Source organism: Camarhynchus parvulus, chromosome 4 (assembly GCF_901933205.1).
Source record: "Camarhynchus parvulus chromosome 4, STF_HiC, whole genome shotgun sequence".
Taxonomy (NCBI): domain Eukaryota; kingdom Metazoa; phylum Chordata; class Aves; order Passeriformes; family Thraupidae; genus Camarhynchus; species Camarhynchus parvulus.
The window spans coordinates 57,389,005-57,407,040 of NC_044574.1; the positions used below are offsets into that span (position 1 = coordinate 57,389,005).

Genomic DNA, 18,036 nt, shown 5'->3' on the forward strand with positions numbered 1-18,036 from the left:
CTCACTTGAAAACTTTCTTAAGGGCTTCCCTGTTTCTTCCCAGGCAAATCCTTGCTGTGGTTAGTTTTGGGGAGACAGAAGGTCACACACTATGCCTGTCCTCAGTGAAGCCAAACCAAGGATAGATGTTTCTTGTCCTCATTCAGACTGTGCTATGACATATTGAGATCATGATAGAAAAATATGCTTTTGACAAATTAACTGGATTCTTTTTCCTACATCCATGCCCTCTCCAAAGCACACCCTGAATTCAAGTTAAATGCTTTTCCCTAAGGACCAGTTTCTTTCAGGTATGGGAATAGCTAAATGATACCTGACAACCTCTAACAATGCAAATATTTGCTGGCTACTGAGTATTGCCATTCCAGCCAAAGAAAGCACCTTCCAATGTAATATGAGATCACATTACATTGCAGGGAGAATTGTGCCCTTTTGCCCACATACATGCTGTATGAAGAAGATTCAGGCCTAAAATGTTCTCAAGGAAAAAAAAAGACAATTTTTTCAGTATGTTTTCATATTTCAGGTCAGTGACAAGTGTAATGGAAAGCAAACACCAGGCTCATGGAGTGGTACAAATAAACATTAGAGGGGGAGATTACACAAGGGACTGTGGGATGTTAAGAGGCTCTGGAAGAACTGCAGGGGAAAACTGCAAAATGGAGGCTGTTCTCACTGAGTTTGGAGGTGTGGACCCTAATCTTCAAAAACATTTCCCTCTCTTTGGGAAAGAACAATCCCCTTGTATTACATTAAATGATTTACCTCTTTGCAGGGCTAGAATTACTGGGAAGACTCTGCCCTTAGTCAGTGATGTGGCCACATACTAGCCACAGAACTTAGCATAGTTCTGTGGGATGCAGGAATTTATGCTATGTTAAAGGAGACTGGACTGGTACAATATTTAAGTAAAGGAGGAAGAGGAAGAGAAATTAATGAGAAAGAGAATTTTCCTTTTGCTGTAACTCTAACAAGAATTTAAAAAGAGAAGAAAACCTAATATACTTTGAATGCTTTTGCTCATTCTTTCTCTCCAGAAGAAAATATATATATACTATACTCATACAGAAATCAGTAATTCAAGTGCAACGTAAGTACAGCTACCAAGGAACAGCACATCTTGATACCATCAAAGTTTTAAGGAGATAAAACTGCAAAAGCTGGGAGGAACAGAAAGAAAGCAGACTTTGTCTGTTTCTGGGGCTTCAATGGGTGCATTCAGATTGGAAGTGATGTTTAATGAACAGCATAGGCAATCTCACCAGCTGCTAACAATGAAACATTTAACACCAACAACTGAAGACTGGTGCCTGAGACTCCAGAACACCTCCACCTGGCTGAAAATATGGTGGTAGGAATTAGTTAACAGGGAATTCAGGAATGATTTGAACACCCTAAGTCATTTTTCATATGTGACTTATTCTTAATTTGGCACCACAATGTGGATGTAGCAATGCTGTAAGCCCACACTCACACTTCAGTGCTTTTTTTTTTTGCCTGAATATCAGTTCACTCTTCATACACACACCCCCCCTACTCAAAGCACAGGCAGCAAATTGATAACAAATTACAAATTTGCTATCAATAACTAAGCTACAAAGCTAAAATTAATAGAATTTAAAACCCTTTTTAGAGGTTTAGTACAGGAAACCTACTAATAAAAGGAATTCTGGACAAAGAGATGGACAAGCAACCTAAACCCACAAAGCTGAAATTTGATTAATTTGATTCTTTCCTTGAACATTACTGCCTTTCCACACACAGCTGAGGCTAAGGTTTCACAGCATTCAAGTTTTGATTATATAGATTTATCTACACATATTATTTTAAAAAAACATTAAAAACATGTTTTATAGTTTTTCTTATTATGTTTGTAAAGACAAGCAGGAAAGGTTTATGCTCCAACCTGTTTCATACTAATTTTTTTAAAGCATTTTCTCCACCTGTAACCTTGATGCAAAGGAAAAAATTATACACAAATTCATTATAAATAGTAAGCCAGGAAAACCCTTCTTTTCATAAAGGAAAAACCTATAATTTTTCCTTTATTAATCTAATTTCCGTAGCCAGAAAAAAAGAATATATGAGACCAGAACATCTTACTGCTCCATTTGGGAAGGCATTTTAAGAAAAGAGCTCCCTCCACCTTGAAATCCTATGGGACACTGTCTCCTATTGGAAAACTCTGTGGATGAGGTTATGTGCTGGCAGTGCTCATGGTAGCTTTTAGAGCTGGATCCCTGCTCCAGACTTCCAAACTCTCCTGCAACAGGAGATTTCCAGATTTCACTGCTGCTGTTGATTTCCCACATCTTTGCACCCACTGCTTTAGAGGTGTCTGGAGTCAGCAGCTCAGACTGGCTGCCAGAAGGTGCACTGAGAGAGCAAATGTAGATACAACTCTCTCAGGGAGACTCAACATCATCTTCAATAGTCACCAGCTTTAGCATGGGTGACACTCGTAGCCTCTGCCAGCTTGAGGTAAAAAAAAAACCCAACTTGAGTCATGTCCAAACATGGATCTTCCCAAGGGTAACCTGTCAGCTGTCTGCTGAATATAATGCAGTTTCTTAAAGTAGATAAATTAACTTTAATTGTTTTAGGTGAGGAGGGAGAGCTCCTGTGTCATTATCATTTTACAGATGGATATGTGTGTTTACTTTTTTTTATTTCATTATAAAGTGGTATGAGCTTGCTGTCATTAAAAACCTGCAATCTGGTTTTTAGTGTCTGATCCAATTACGTGTGCTTCTGGAAAGATACACAACCAAATAAATAATTGGAGAGGTGCAACTCTGAAATGACAATTGTTATTCATCGATCCCTTTCTGCAAGTCGAGATTGAGAGATGTAAACTTCAAGTGAATGAGATCTCCTGGGAGAGATTCTTCAGTTCAAACACAGTAAACAACTGTTGTCCTCTGGTGCACATTTTAGTACTGCTGCAGGCAAACTTTCTAAATATTAATAGAAAACCTATACAGATGAAAAGGAAGCCCTGGGAGCTGGTATAGAATTTCTTGCCACATTCTAGGTCTAATCAAAGAAACATATGTTTCAGGTCAGAAAGGAAAGGAGATTCCCTAATTTGCTGTAGTATTTCCCCTTCTAGAATCACAGAGAGGTCAAATTTGACTAAACTGCAACAGATTAAATGTACTAGATTGTGATAGTTGTGGTTAAAAAAGCCAAGGGAGAACCAGGTATTCTGTGCCCAAAAGCCACCATGACTCACTGGATTATGCCATTTCCTACTGTCAGACTGGCCTGCCAGCACATTTCCCTGCAAAGTTCAGACCCAGGGATGCCTTGCTCCAAAGGAGGCAAACAGGGGCAAGCCACATATGAGTAATGAGAGAAAATAAGATTGATGCTCTGACACAGACAATCTCAGTGACCACAGCCTATCCAAAACTGTCAGTTTGACTTCCTGGGCAAGACAGTGATTGGTGTGTGCAAGCAGGAGACACTCACCCTATCCCCAGTTACAGAAATCTTCTGCTTATATTTCACTTTGCTAATATTCTGACATAGATAAACATATCTGTATAAAATCTTGTATTATATATATATCCAGATACACATGGTTTTGCAGCTGTACTGGATATAGGCAACAGCCTTTCCCAGGCATTTTTTGAGGTCTGCTGAAAGAGAAGACATGACAGGGACTTGGTGACAACCTGACTGATAACACTGGTGGGTAAGAACCAAATGTTGGCTCTAGAAGACTGCCAAGCTAAGAAATGTGACTCACCTGCCTAGAAAAGATGCTAACATGAGAAAAGTGGAGTAGATCAAGATGCTTCTGTTCTCACCACTGCCATCTCATGTAACACAAATCCCATGGTTCTTATTTTTCCAGAGGCAGAGAGGAGAATCACAGAGCTGAGGAAAAAGCCCAGACAATAACCTGCTGTTCCTTCCAAGCAAATGCTGGGCAAAGACTGAAGTGATGAGAAAAAGATTTCATTTTGGCCCAAACAATCACCATATCAAAACTTAAAAAAGGTTCCAGCAGTCACTAAGCCCACTCCTGAGGGATCTCAGAAGCAGAAATGTGAGAGTTCCCAACTCTCTGGGCAGCAGTGAGGAGTCCGGACACAGCCTTTAGAAGACACTCACTCTTTGAAGCATTCTCCTCCCATCAGCTTCCCTTCTGCCCCAAGGGACAGCACCCACCAGTTCCTGGCAGAGGAGTAGCTGAATCATATTTACTTTCATCATCCTATCAGACACCTGGGGAAGGAATGAGACTAAAAGCCTGTAAAAGATATAAACGCAAATTCAAGCACTACCAACACCAAGAGGTATGACAGGATGTGGTAAAGTCTCCTGTCCAACACTCATGGGAAAATTCTGAAAGTAAAAAACAGCACAAAAAGTCTTACTCTTGAAAACTTTCAGAGAGCAATTAACCAGGATTATTTTCTATATCTTTACGTGAAAGGCAGAGGACCTTGATGAATAACTGCCTTAGAGGAAAGTTCTCTGCCAGGAGCAGAGAAAAACCACTACACTCCAAAAATACCAGAGAATAGCCTCAATACTTGCTTAGGGCAACACACATGACTTTGCCATCCTACCTTTCGATTACAGAATGATTAAGAGATGCCTCCTTTTTAAAATCACCCACTTTTTATCTTAGCACAAGTCAGAACATTTTTCCATTTAAAGGAGAAAGGTGATTATCACGATACAATAAAAAGAATCTACAATGGATTAGTACAGCATCTCAATATATTATTTATCCTGAAAAACCTTATCAGGTGATATCTGTAGAAAGCTTGACAGAAAACTATAGATACCTGGGAGCAGACTGGAGCTATCTGTCAGCATGATGCCCTCTGTCCCACTGTGCAGCTCGGGGGAAGGCACAGGCTGATTAATCCACAGCCTGGATGATCCCCTCGCAGACATTCCCCTCTGAATCTACTGCTGCACCACAGCAGGCTTTTAGGAATTGTTCAAGGCCATTGCTCAAGTACTTGAGCAGTAAGAAACTGAGTATTTAAAAAATAAATTTGAAATAAATTAAAACAAGACAAAAGTAAGTTGGTGTTTTGGCTTTTATTTCTAGAATGAACTGTATTCTTGCCTGAAATTATTTGGTAGGCTAAAAACTTTGATTGTATTACTTGAAGGGCTTAATGGTGAGAGAACTGCTACATTGCTGAATCCAAATGAGGAAAAATACGTCCTCCATCACAAACAATATCCCAATCTTATTATTAGGTAGGGTTATTTTTGCTGTTTTATCAATCTGCTGTTCATCATACCTCCAATATTTATGTTTGCCCTTGTGGTAGCCAAAATAGATAACAGTACCTTGATTTTTGCTGATAAAATAATTTTACATAGTAAATACCAAGAATTAAAGCAAATATATATTTTTTGACAATCCTGAATTTTCCTTTCAGAGTTGTAACTTCTAGCTAGCAATTCACTCTCTGAAAAAAAATCAAATAGCATTCTGTATTTGGCTGCAACTTTTGTGTAAGTGCAAGCAACAACTGCAGTATTTTTTTAAATGAGCCACAGTGATAGCTTTGCACTTCCTTGAGGCCTCTTCTCTTCTCACTGAATGAACTCCAGGGAATGGCATCATGTCGGGCTTTCCAGATGGATTATGTGAAGCCATAGCTCAATGTCATTTTCAATAGCAAGGCTCATAATTAAAGGTCAAATAGTCACTTCATCTGCAATCAATCAATAGAAGAAGTACTAATACTAAGTACTAATCAATCAATGGCAAATGCACTAATAAAAGCCATGCATCAAATGTCTGCATATGTGTGTGCTCACATGTACCATGCATATATGTGAGCAGGAAAAAGGAGAGAAAAGGAACAATGTGAGGGTGAAAATGCCAGAGGCCATTGTGGATACTATATTTATCTTGGCTTCCTTGCAAGTTTACATCCTGCTTCACTCTTTAGGTGAAATGCAAATAAACATTGGTTTTTCTGCACGTGTGATGCCCTTTATTCAAAACCCTGCCGAAGCACCCAGCTCTGTGCAGAGCTACTGGCTCGTGCTCCCAGCTAAGGAACACAAAGGCACCTACCCTGTGCAATTTGTCCTTACACAAACACACCCTGCACTCTGATCTTTGAGACAAAAAGTGTGTCAACTGTTCTGTCTACAAAATAAGACCCAGCATATGGGAACAGCACTCATCTCCGTGCAGAGCAAGCGCTTATTCATGGATGCAACAGTGGAAGTGGCAGTTGGCCTCATGAGCATGCACTGCATGGGAATTAGTTGGTTTCATAATATGGTGTGGGAGAAAGTGACTTACAAAAGTCTTCTCATGCCTCTCCTATTACCACTTCTAAAGCTTTAAAGCTGTCAGCTCTTCTCCCACTTTAGTTGGTGCCATTCTCAGCTCCCTAGGGAATGGGCCAGACATACCTATTTGGAGTTTCACCTGCCAAGCTGAGAGAAATCAGTTTCAAAGTGAAAGTACAAGTGTTGGGGGTCATTTATACACTACCACTGGAATCTTGAAGACAAACAAAGCAGAGCTCCACAACAGATGTGAAATGAGAGCATGAGCTGTGTTTGTGCTTTCAGGCATTGCAGTGACAGAGGGAGAAGGAAAAGCTCTCTCTACCATAAGCAAGCAGAAGATCCCTCGTTGCATGGTTTGTAATAAACAACTAAGGACGAGCAGAAATATGCCAGAACAGCAAAAGAGTAAGGGCCAAAATGCCTGTGTTTGTCTTGTGTCTGCTAAGACCAGGGTGGACAGGGAAAGATTTAAAAGTGTCATTCAGAAACACCTAATCCTTAAAAACTAATTAGACCTACTCTGCTCCCACTTTCAGTGAAGGAAAAAATGCTGCCTGCTCTGGTTAACATATCTGTTTGCATCATCAGCTCAGGGACATGCCCCATCACACCCTGGCTTTGTAAAACCCAATACTCCTTATTTTCACACAGATTTGTTTTTATACAGCTCTACATTATCTGGAGCTGGTACAAACACCAAACAGAATAAAATATCAATGGTCTCAAACTCAGCCAGCTGGAATCTGATACACAGCAGGCACACCTGGACACCCATGGAGCAGGGGTGCACACAAGACCAGCAGGTACTTCAGGCTTACAAAGGACAGGCTCCCAGGGGATTGCCAAAAGGAACATTTCCCCATTCCCCTCCCAGGATGACTGGAAAGCCCCAAAGCTGGCAGACAGAACAGTCCACAGCTGAGAAACAGCCCCACAGTACCATGTTCCACTATCTACCTGTTCACTTCAACCTACACACTTAGACATGGGATATATGGACTAGGGGAAAAAGGTATTTGTAGCTGGGGAGAAGCTGCAGGAGTCCTTGAAGTCAAGGTGGCCAAAGTATTTTTGCCAGTGTACTCAGGCAAAGAAAGCTGCAGAATGCAAAAGCTGGCTCATGAGGCTATGCTAATATGAGCAGTGACTTGGAATTGGGAAAATGTGAGCCAAAAGGTCAAGGGAGCTAGGAACCTCAAACTAAGTTTTTCTAAAAAAGAAAATAACATAAAAAATTGAGAGTGTAGCAGCAGAAGAAAAGTGAACTGACTCAGCTGTGTGCACAGTCAGGTCAAGACAGGCTGCATAACAATGCTGGGTACAGTGAGTACAAGAAAGGAACAGTCCTCATTTTTGGGGGGGTTATGGCAAGCCCCTTTAGGACTTAAATATTTAAAAAGGCTTTGTGCTTATTTTCTTAGTATCATGGCAAGCTGGCAGAAATATGCAACAGAGCATATATAAAACTATTCTCTCTGGGGAGAGAAGGGGAAACTTGCACATTTGTGCTGTTAAACACAACCAGCTTGTCCAGCTTTTCTTCTGTAGTATCACAGTTGTGCCCTAAGTTCATACACCCCTCCAAACAGAAAGCACAGCAGTGTGTTATGACTTATGTGTGCAGTTGCTTTCTACAAATACAAGAGTAACTATCCTGAATACAAGCTCATTTATTAGTCCAAGCTCAGTTTCATAGCACATTTGGCTGGAAAAGACCAATGTCATTTAATCTATGTTCTGCTCCAAGGCAGGATCAACTCCAGCTATTTAATTCCCATCTGAGGCTTGTCTACAATGATAGGAGATTGAAGACATCAACAGGCAACATATTCCAAAGCTGAACTGCTTTACACTAGACAGGTTTCCCTGATTGTTAGCTTAAATCATCATCACTGTTACAAAGTCCTTCTCTTTACAAAGTCCACTGTGACAGACTTACTTTCTTCCTTCTTTGCATCAACCCTTTATGCATTTGAAGATCACTGCAGTATTTCAGTTATCTTCCCTCAACAATCCCAACTGCCTCAATCTACCTCTGGGGTCATGTTTTTGAGGTCTGTGATCATTCATGGCACTCGCTTCTCATTTCTTTCCAGTTAGTCCACATAATTTTTGAATTGTGGAGCCCAAAACATTGTGCAAATATCAAAAGCCATAACACTCTCAAGCCACACAACTTTTGCTGTTTCCCTGCAACCCACAGGACCCTGTGTGAAAGGAAGGTAGGTTAGTTTTGTATGCTATGTATTTGACAAAGCTATGGCACTGTTACTCATTTCCTTGTTCTTCCTACACTTTTAAAATAATTTATTTAATGACTTGGTTCAGTAGTTTTCTACAAAATGAAGTTAGAACTCACTGATCTATAATTTCTCGTCCCCTCCTCATTTCCACTGTAAAAAGAGACTTTTTTTTGACTTTTCCTTGTCTTCCAGGAACTCCTCCAATTCCCATAGACTTTCAAAGGCACTTGCTAACAGTTCTGCAGCACAGGCCTGGCTGAAGCAAAGAACCCTGAGGTGAGTTTTGCTCTATCAAACCAACCTGGAAAACATCTAAATCCCAACTTGTTCTTCCCCAGTTTCAGGCTGAGCTCTTACCTTTGTCACTGACACTAGCTGTGTTCCTCTTTCACAGATACACTCTTGAAAAGAGTCAGATATTCAGTCATATATGCTTTACCAAACATCTCTTTTTATAATCTGAAAACAATCCAGTTGTGGATGAAGCAGCAGCAAGTGGCTGTAAGCATTTCTGATTTAACAGTATTTTCTGAATATCCATCAGAACATTTTATTATCACTATGGGGTCATAAGTGACAAATATCTCTGTGATGTTTTGATAAATGAATGCCAAGAAATAAAGCTATCCAAAGTATCTGCAGACTTCAACACACACATTTTGCTCATGGTAAGCAAAAGAGTATTGTCTGTTTGTGATTTCTGAATACACTATGTCCTTTGATTTTCACTTGTACATCCCAGCTTTTAGATGTAAGATTTTACTGTCAAACTGGGCAGGTACACCTAGACATCTCTTCAGAAACAAACCTGAAATTTTAGCAGCACTGGATTAGGCAACAGAATAGAATAAGAACAGAAAGGAAAATACAGCTTCCCACAAATCAGGTGGTCTTGCTGTACAACCAGTAAAATCTCAGCTGAGAAGATTGTGTTCTTTGCCCTGTAGGAAGCATTAATTTCATCTGTGCAAGAGTATTATTCTACTATTAGTATCACACTGGTAGCATCACTTGTCACACTAAACCCAAAACCATTTAAGCAGAAAAACCAGCAACTAAACCTTTTTTTTTTTCAAACACAGCAAGGCATGAATGTTACTGTTGTTTTGCTCACAAGCTTATCTCCTGACTTACCCAGGGTGAGGGATTTGTGTGTGGAACAGAAAACGATAGCCACTGTGTCTGCTGGTGTGAAAGCAGAGTTATTCCTACAAAACAAAAGAGTTTTAATAACCTCTGATAGCAAAAACCTTCTTAAAACAGCATCTATCAAAATTATTACTTTGAGGATCCATATACACGTTCACATCACTTTGATCAGTCTGGTGACAGAAATAATTCCACCCGTAAATGAACAGTAGTGCTTGATTTATTTTTTTGTTTAAGCAGAATTGTTTCCCTGTTGTGGCAAGCTCTCTAATGAATACACTCCCATGTGGAGGATAGAAATTTTGAAGACATGGTGTGTGGGACACAACTTTATTCCAGACAAGTTTATTTTGTCAAATATGCAAAAATGTCACTGCAGAAGCCACTTGCCTCCACAAAATAAGAGAAAATTACCTATTATTTCTTTTTCTAGTATGGAACAGTAACAATATGCTCAGTTTGGACAATATATTGAGTCCATACTAAGGAGTTAGCTTCCACTTCAGAGATAAACTACATCTAAGGGTTTAAACACTGAGACTAAGGCCAGGAGGGGTGGGAAAATGACATCTATATAGAGAGAGAGATGAGTGGCCAATGGATCACTCTTTGCTCCAAATTAGGAGTAATTCTATGAGGTTCTAAATACTTACCATACTGAGTTGGTTACTGCTTAAGGTATTTTAGATTTCACAGTTGGGGCATATCTTCCCCCCAGGTTAGGTCTAGCAGTTCAGAAGTTATTTTAAAATGCCTTTTAAGGCTACAATATGATCTTGTCACAGAGAAATTTTCTTGTGGCACTAAAAGAAGCCTAAGTAGCTCTAAGACACTGTACCCTTTATGATTCTCCCCTATGGATACTGTTTAATTTATATAAAGCATATGCTTGGAGTCTGCTGTATTGTGGCACTCCCCGTTCAGCAGAGTGCTGCTAAACAAACATTCCAGTAAGCCCAAGTGAGAGGATAAATGTGGCTACTCCAGCCAGCACCAGTGATGCCCTGAGCCACTGGCTGACACCATTCTTACAGTACCAGTTTTTGAGAAGTGAATGTACAATTGCCCCTCCTAGCTGAGACTTTAAAAAAGGAAAGAAAAAAAAAAGCTCTACCAAACATTAGTTCAGGACAGCTGTCTTTTAAGAATCACCATATAAATGTAGCAAATTTGACATATATAGAGAGGAGTGAATTGCCAGCACAGCAAATGTATCTTGAGATGTAAAAAGTCAAACTGAGTTCTCTCTCTCATATGTCATCAGCATGTCTGCAGGGCAAATTATACCTTCAGTGACATCTGTGCTAATCCATTTTTTTCAGTGGATGAGGTATAGCAGTGATTGATTGAGATTTAACAACTCTGTAATTAACACACAAGAAAGGACAGAATTCAGGTCCTGCTCTCGTAGCCTATGAAACTCTAACAGAGCAAATGCAGTAAGGACAACAGGAAATACCAAAATGAGGTCACCCCTATTCAGAAACCTGCCTTTGCACATTTGCATAAACTTTGTCACCCAAACCAAAGATATTGCACAAAAGAAATATTCAAAGGTTGGGATTCATTTACCTTGTGGAGAAGAGGAAAGTCAGAAACATAAAGCTCATCTGAATAGAAAATACTGAAAGAGAAACAAGCTAAAATTAGACCACAATGATAAATACTGTGTCCATGCCTTTTGTTCCCATACTGCAGGGCAGGAATGAGGCTGGCCCAAGTCTATCCAGAGAAACCCACTGCCAGATAACCTTAAAGACTGCCTGGAAGAACAATACAGATCATTACATCCTGGCAAGCCAGAATTAATATTATGGCTGCACAAGTTCTTCCTGGGGTAGATCCTCTGAATCAAGAATTTCTTGACACGATGAGTGGCAGGAAATAGTGCATATGCTGCACATCTCTTTGCACCAGTTTTGCTCATTGGGTTGACAACATAATATCTGTCAGACATGCTCTGGTTGCTGGGCATTTAGACTTGCTATTTTACAGGAGAAAGTGTGTAAGGATGATCCAAATAAATACTCCCAGCCCTGGATATATTAATCATGATCATTCATGGGGAGAGGAAGAGAAGATCATCGTAGATGTTTGAATTCTCTCTGAGACAAAGGCTGATGCCTGTGGTGAGCAGTGTGTGTCAGACATTTCCTTCAAGCTCAGTCAGTCCTGTAAGTGCAGGTAGTTGTGAGCATCCCACTCTTCTCTCTGCCAGTTCTGCTGACACTCTCAGGGGCTCTGGGGGGCACAGAGCCCACCCTGGGACTGCAGAGATACAAGGAGGAGCTGGTGGATTCCACGAGTAGCTGCAGAGACCGAGCATCAGCCCAGAGCATGGGGAATCCCCACGAGGCTGAAGGAGAGACCCCGTGACCTGCACAGGCCTTTTCTGAGTTTGTGGATTTTGGGGGAAAGGCTTTTACTTGCAGCAGAATCTGGGGTGGGTCCTCTCCCTACTCCTTGCAGAATTTGTGAATGCAGTAAGGCTGACATGCCCCATAGGGCAGTGCAAGTCAAGACAATGCATTTGATTTTCACCCCAGTTTACAACTGGGAAACATGGCAGTGGTATTAGCTATCACCAGTGACATTTTCTATTCTCCTACATACATTTCCTGGAATGTATAAATGTCACCTCAGCATGCACTTAATTCCTCCTTCATGAACTAAGGGAGCAATCCATTGTTCCTGAATTATAATTTTTCTACAATGAAGTACATTAATTTAATATGCACAGAAAAAACCAATCACTTATTACACATAATTCTGTAAAGCAATAAGCATGTGTTGCTACCAATTATTCCTCGTGAATATTTTGCTGTGGCTAGAATATTAGCATAAAAATTACATAAAAACATTAATCAGCAGAATAACAAACTCAGTTTCACCTCAAACTCCTTGTGCTAATTTCACTTCCTGGTGTAACACAATACACACATCTCGCTGACACATCCACTGGTGATACAGAAACTTCTTCTAGAATACAATGTGCATACCTATCCCCAAAACTTCCTTGGGTCTTGGTTTTGTAAATATTCCAGAAAAACCCCCAACCAATTGTCTAATATGTTCCAAGTAGTTCCAATGCTTATGTTAATGTTCTTACTAAAAAATTCCAGTTTGCACAGTGGCAATGAACACGTAGATATGACTTTCAGTGTATTCCACAGCAAATGGTACATTTCATTCCACATGGAACAAGTACAGGGTTGTCTTGAAGGGAAATAAAGGCCAAGCAAGGTAGCAGAAGCAAACACTATACATCAACTGTTCTAGGAAGAAATGCCTTCTTGAAATAAAAGAAAAACTTTTTTTTTCAACGTAGTGGTCAGCAGAGTACCATAACATTACTTCATTCTGAGTTTCTCTGCACATTAAGTTTGAGTTGAAAATCTCTATACATTCTTTTTTGCTGACAATTTTGTACTGATTTAAGTGCAGGATCCTTCTTGGGTGCCACTGCAAAGAATTATTTATTCCATTTTGAAAAAAGCTCCACAGCACTGCTTCCTACTCCTTTGCTTTCAGAATAAAACATTTATATTGTACCATTTATAATACCATGTATTATTTTACACAGGTATAGAGTTTAGTATAGTTTCATAATCCATATGTATAGTTTCATAATCCCCAAAAAAGCCACAATTAGGACAGAATTAAGGTTTGATGCACAAAGGGCAGGGACAGATTTCCTACTGGTTTTAGTAGAGGTCAGATTTGCAGAAGATACATTATTTTTATTAGACAGAAGTATATGCAGACACACAACTCAAAGTAGGTGATGGTCTGATCTCTTGAAATCTCACAGTTTTAGAGTATGAGATGTGATTTATACTGAAGCATACTGTAGTTACCTCTCCTCCATGCAAATTGAAACTCCTGTCTGTGGACAGTCTGAGGCAAGATGGGAATTCCCTGCTGGGAGAGGAGACAGTGCCTGTACAGCACTGCCTTTCCCTGGGAGAGAGGGATCTGCAAGTGTGTTTCCAGCTCATGGCAAGGATACCAGCAGCCTATTCTCACGTGGATGTTACTTAAGGCTGAATGACTTAAGTGCTTCTAAAAGAAACTCAAAGAAATGTGCTCATCCACAGAAACAGATCAACACATTCTAACTCCCAACTAGTTTCTAGGTTTATAATATGCTAAGGAAGAGCAGTTTAAAAATTATAACATTGCTTCTGAGTAACAGCTCAACCCCAAATCTTTTGATGCTGTTTGGAATGTGACATCTGTGTATTTTATGGCTGTTCAATAGCAAAGAAGGAAAACCAGAATGCCAAAAAATGCTTGTAAAGGAAAGGAAATGCCACAGAGCAACCTCAGGCCCACCTAAATAGCAGGGTTCATCCCTCTCTAAATGCTTACTTGGCCCCCTAAATGCATCCAGTTTCTAAGAAGTTTGGCAATCTGGTTTCCTAGATGCTTTAGAAGCTCCAAGACCATGCCAGTATCCCCACAGCTCCGCCACTACATATAGCTCATTACAGACCTGAAACACACATGAAAAAAGAGCCACTTTAGGGCTGAACTTACTTATGAACACGATTATAATCAAACTAAATTTATCCAGGTCAATATTTGGATTGGCAAAAGTATCGCAGAATGTTGTGTAGATGATCATCAGGAGCACACAGCTGCTGATAGCACCAAATGGAGGCTTCTTCCTTTCAAGCCAGTCCTTGATGTACCTTCGGACAATCTGAAACACAGAACCAACAGGTTGTCTCTTTTCAGAGATGCAGGGAGCCAAGTTGGGCATCACAAAGTGAATCTGACAGCGGAAAGACACAAAGAGAAGAGAGTAATTTGGATGACGGCCACAGTGGATTTCAAAGCTTCCCTGCCACACAACTCTTCTTCTGGGGAATTTAACATTTGTAGTGCAACTTCCACTGGGCGTCCATAATGAGAGTATATTTTCAAGTGCATTCAAATCCATCCTTAATCATGCCAAATGTTCTTTGCTAGCTGTCACTGAGACATGCCCATTAAGCCTCCCCAAAGTTTATCTCCTCTGCTGATACTAATGGATGTATGTAATTATCACAGTCCCCTTTGCATCAACAGACAATTCCAAGTGCAACTTTGGGAATCTTAAAAATCTGACATCTTCAGGAATTTCATGATGGTAGATAATCGAAAGTGATCCATGGAACATTTTAATATTTAAATAGCTAGCGATGCACCAGAAGTTTTTAATTAAATTATAACTCAAGCTTGAAAAGCAAAAGTGCATGTGTTGTGGGAGTTTAAATAATTCAAACTCTGAATATCTGGAGTTTTTGTAAATCCAAAGACAAATGCCATTTGCACGCTTTTAGAATACCAGAATTAACACATGAAAACAAGGAGACTTACTGTACTTAGCGGAACTTTTGCACTTTCAGGAAACAGAATATGAAGCAGTTTTTCAAGAATTTTTTAGAAACAACTATAAATTTTAAAGCAACCCCAACGATCAAATTATGCTGAATACCATAGCACTAAGCCTCACCAGATACAATGCATCTATTTTAGTCCTGCCTGGGGAGTCGCTTTTAGTTTTTCTGTTTACTTTATATGGTTTGAAAAAACTTTTTAAAGCTTTTATCGTACAGCTGCGACTTGTGTTAATTTTTCAGCAATCACATTATCCTGCCTAATTTCTCCTGAGGCCTCCTGATGTTCTCTGTTACCACAGTCTTTTGGAAATCACAGCCCAGGATCCTGAAGCGCTTCAGCCAGAGGGCTCCAAAGGTGTCTCGTGATCTTCGCTTAGTGGTGCAAACATCACCACCATTGGTTTAATGACACAGAAAATCTTAGAGGAATTCAAGATTAATATCAGGCCATCATCACCAATGCTACCATAGGACCCTTTTACACAACAAACGCCAAAGCCATGGAATCAAGCTGCTCTCAGTTTTCCTCATTGCTTTCCTGGCATGTCTGCAAGCCTCTCAGCAGGGAAGTCCTGGAGCAGCTATCCCAGTCACCACAGCAATGAGACTCCACCAGGGCACACACTAGAACTTTGGCACATGGGCTTCATGCCAAGCTAAGCAGGTTGAAGATCAGCACTCAGCTCCCAGAACTTGTGGGCTTCCTGCCGCTGAAAAATAACAAATTTGCAGGAAAATATCTAAGGGAATGCTCAACGCCCTGGTGAAAACAGTGAACTTTAAAATGTCACACTTGCCAGATGTTAAAGAGAGAAAATAACAAAAAAATACAAGGTCAGACTTCTGAAAGAGCCTCCACTGGAGCTCCATCAGCCACTAGGTAGGAATAAGACACTGCATTGATGAGAGAGACACAAGAAAGTGAAGCCATGCAGAGAGCAATGTGAAAGATATATAATGGGAAGTTTAGATGAGTCTAATTCTGAGCAAATTTGGGACTGTAATTATCAGAAGCAAAAAGTAAAGACTTTCACTTCTAAAGTGAGCAAGCTTTTTAACAAAGTTAAAAAAAATCCTATTATCCCTTAAATTGCCACACTGGGGAAAAAGAAAAACTACTTAAGGCCACCTATTAATTTATGGTCCTTCCAGAAGATTTATACAGAAAGTAACGAGATGTTGAAAAAGAAAAGTGATGGCTCATTATACCATGGTACAATTTCTAGTAGAAGTATTGAATCCAAAAATTACAACCCTGTGCCTGTTCAGGGTCTGATTTTAACAGACATTACAACAATAATTTTATACACATATTTATCCTTGACTGACATAGAAGAGAAATAAAAAACATTTAAAAATGAAACTGCAAGTATTTCCTCAGAAACTTAATTGAGTGATACTTTCTTTAAATATCCATCTCTATCTAGCCTGGAATTTTTGTGAATCAATAACCATAAATACCAGTACAGTTCCTTACTGCACATTATATTTTTTAAAAAAAATTACATAGTCAGACCCTGAAGAACTAAATTGTGGCTTCAGGAAATCATCTAATCAACCCAGTGTCATGCAAAATGTGCACAAACCACATACAAAATACATCTTCTTTAACACAGAATCCCATACATTCTGATCTCACAAGGTTCAACATGATCTGTAATTTCAGAGGTCAATTCAGCCCATAATCACTGATTCAAGGTAACTTAAATTCTTGTATAACTTGATGGGAGAAATATAACCCTACAGAAGCTCATGTCAGCTGATTCACTTTGACTGAAAAACAATCCATTTGTTATTCATGCCTGGCAGAGTTGCTTCAGGACAAGGATGCTTTGAAAGCCTTTTCGTTCTTAAGCCAATTCTATAACTTTTCAGGGTAAACAGGGAACTACAAAAGACCAAAATTGTGAATATTTGTAGTGAAGTAACGGTAAGTGCCACAAACACAAGAAAGAAAACACACATTCAGAGCCTGGGCTGAGATACTAAAGCTTCATTTGTCTGAATTGCAGTGAAAGCTAACAGAGTCATTTTTGAATGTTAATATAAACCACTGGTATCCAAAATAGATGCATCCCACTGATGGAAAAGAGCAAAAGGGGGATGTATTGGGTTTTGTGGCAAGGTTTGGTAGTGGGGATGGCTTCTGGGAGAAGCTGGCGGAAGCTTCCCTTATGGCTGATGGAGGCAGTGCCAGCCAGCTCCCAGATGGATCCAGCCCTGGCCAAGGCTGAGCTCAGCAGTGATGCTGGTAGTGATGCTTTGTAAGATTTGCATGCAGATTCAAATGCCAGCCCCAAAGAGCAGGGAAAGGCTGACCCAGAGGTTGCACATGAAAGAACATGAAGGTGAATCCTTCCCTCAAACTGCAGTTTAGTGGAGAAAACAGCAGGAGAGAAGCACAACTTTGGAGTAGGTGATATTTTATAAATAATCTGCCTGATAAACTCACAGAAAAGTTAGAAAATAAAAGAACATAAATGTGTCCAGTAGGCAACCACCTCCTGAAGACTGCATTCTGGCAACCTCCAAAGGTTTTGGAAAGGCATCAGCTCAAATTTGCTTCAAAACACAGTTTCAGGCTCAAACTTTCCTCTTGCCCAGGATTTAATTTTTAACAACAAAGAAATGTAATTACACTTGAGTTAACAGTAGTGTCCCCATTTCAATTTAGTTCTCCTAGCAGAATAGTTCTATCCACAGTATTTTTCCTACAGACTGCTCTGTATCCTGCCTTAACCTTCTTGTCTAAACACCAACCTTACTAAGCAAACGGGCTCACTGCTCTAATGCTTATTTCATTTAACATCCTTGGGCAAAGAAACATGATCTGCTGTTCCAGGAAAGCAGGTAAACAGTGCTCATCTGTTATTAGATCACACATGAAAATAGCAGAAGGTGTGTTACAGAAAAACAGTTCACTTCTCTAATTGCACCTTCAAAAGAGTCACAGAGTATGCCCAGAG

General features: G+C 39.9%; 1 protein-coding gene across 2 annotated transcripts in view; it reads right to left on the reverse strand.

Moving 5' to 3' along the window:
• Positions 1–18,036, reverse strand: part of SLC10A7 (solute carrier family 10 member 7) — a 139,564-nt gene that overhangs the window by 12,652 nt on the left and 108,876 nt on the right. For both annotated transcript variants that reach the window (XM_030946911.1, XM_030946910.1), the window contains 3 exons: positions 14,223–14,388; positions 11,256–11,307; positions 9,669–9,742 (listed from right to left, as the gene is read on the reverse strand). In XM_030946911.1, coding sequence (XP_030802771.1) covers positions 9,669–9,742; positions 11,256–11,307; positions 14,223–14,388 — 292 coding nt within the window. The remainder of the gene's footprint in view (positions 1–9,668; positions 9,743–11,255; positions 11,308–14,222; positions 14,389–18,036) is intronic.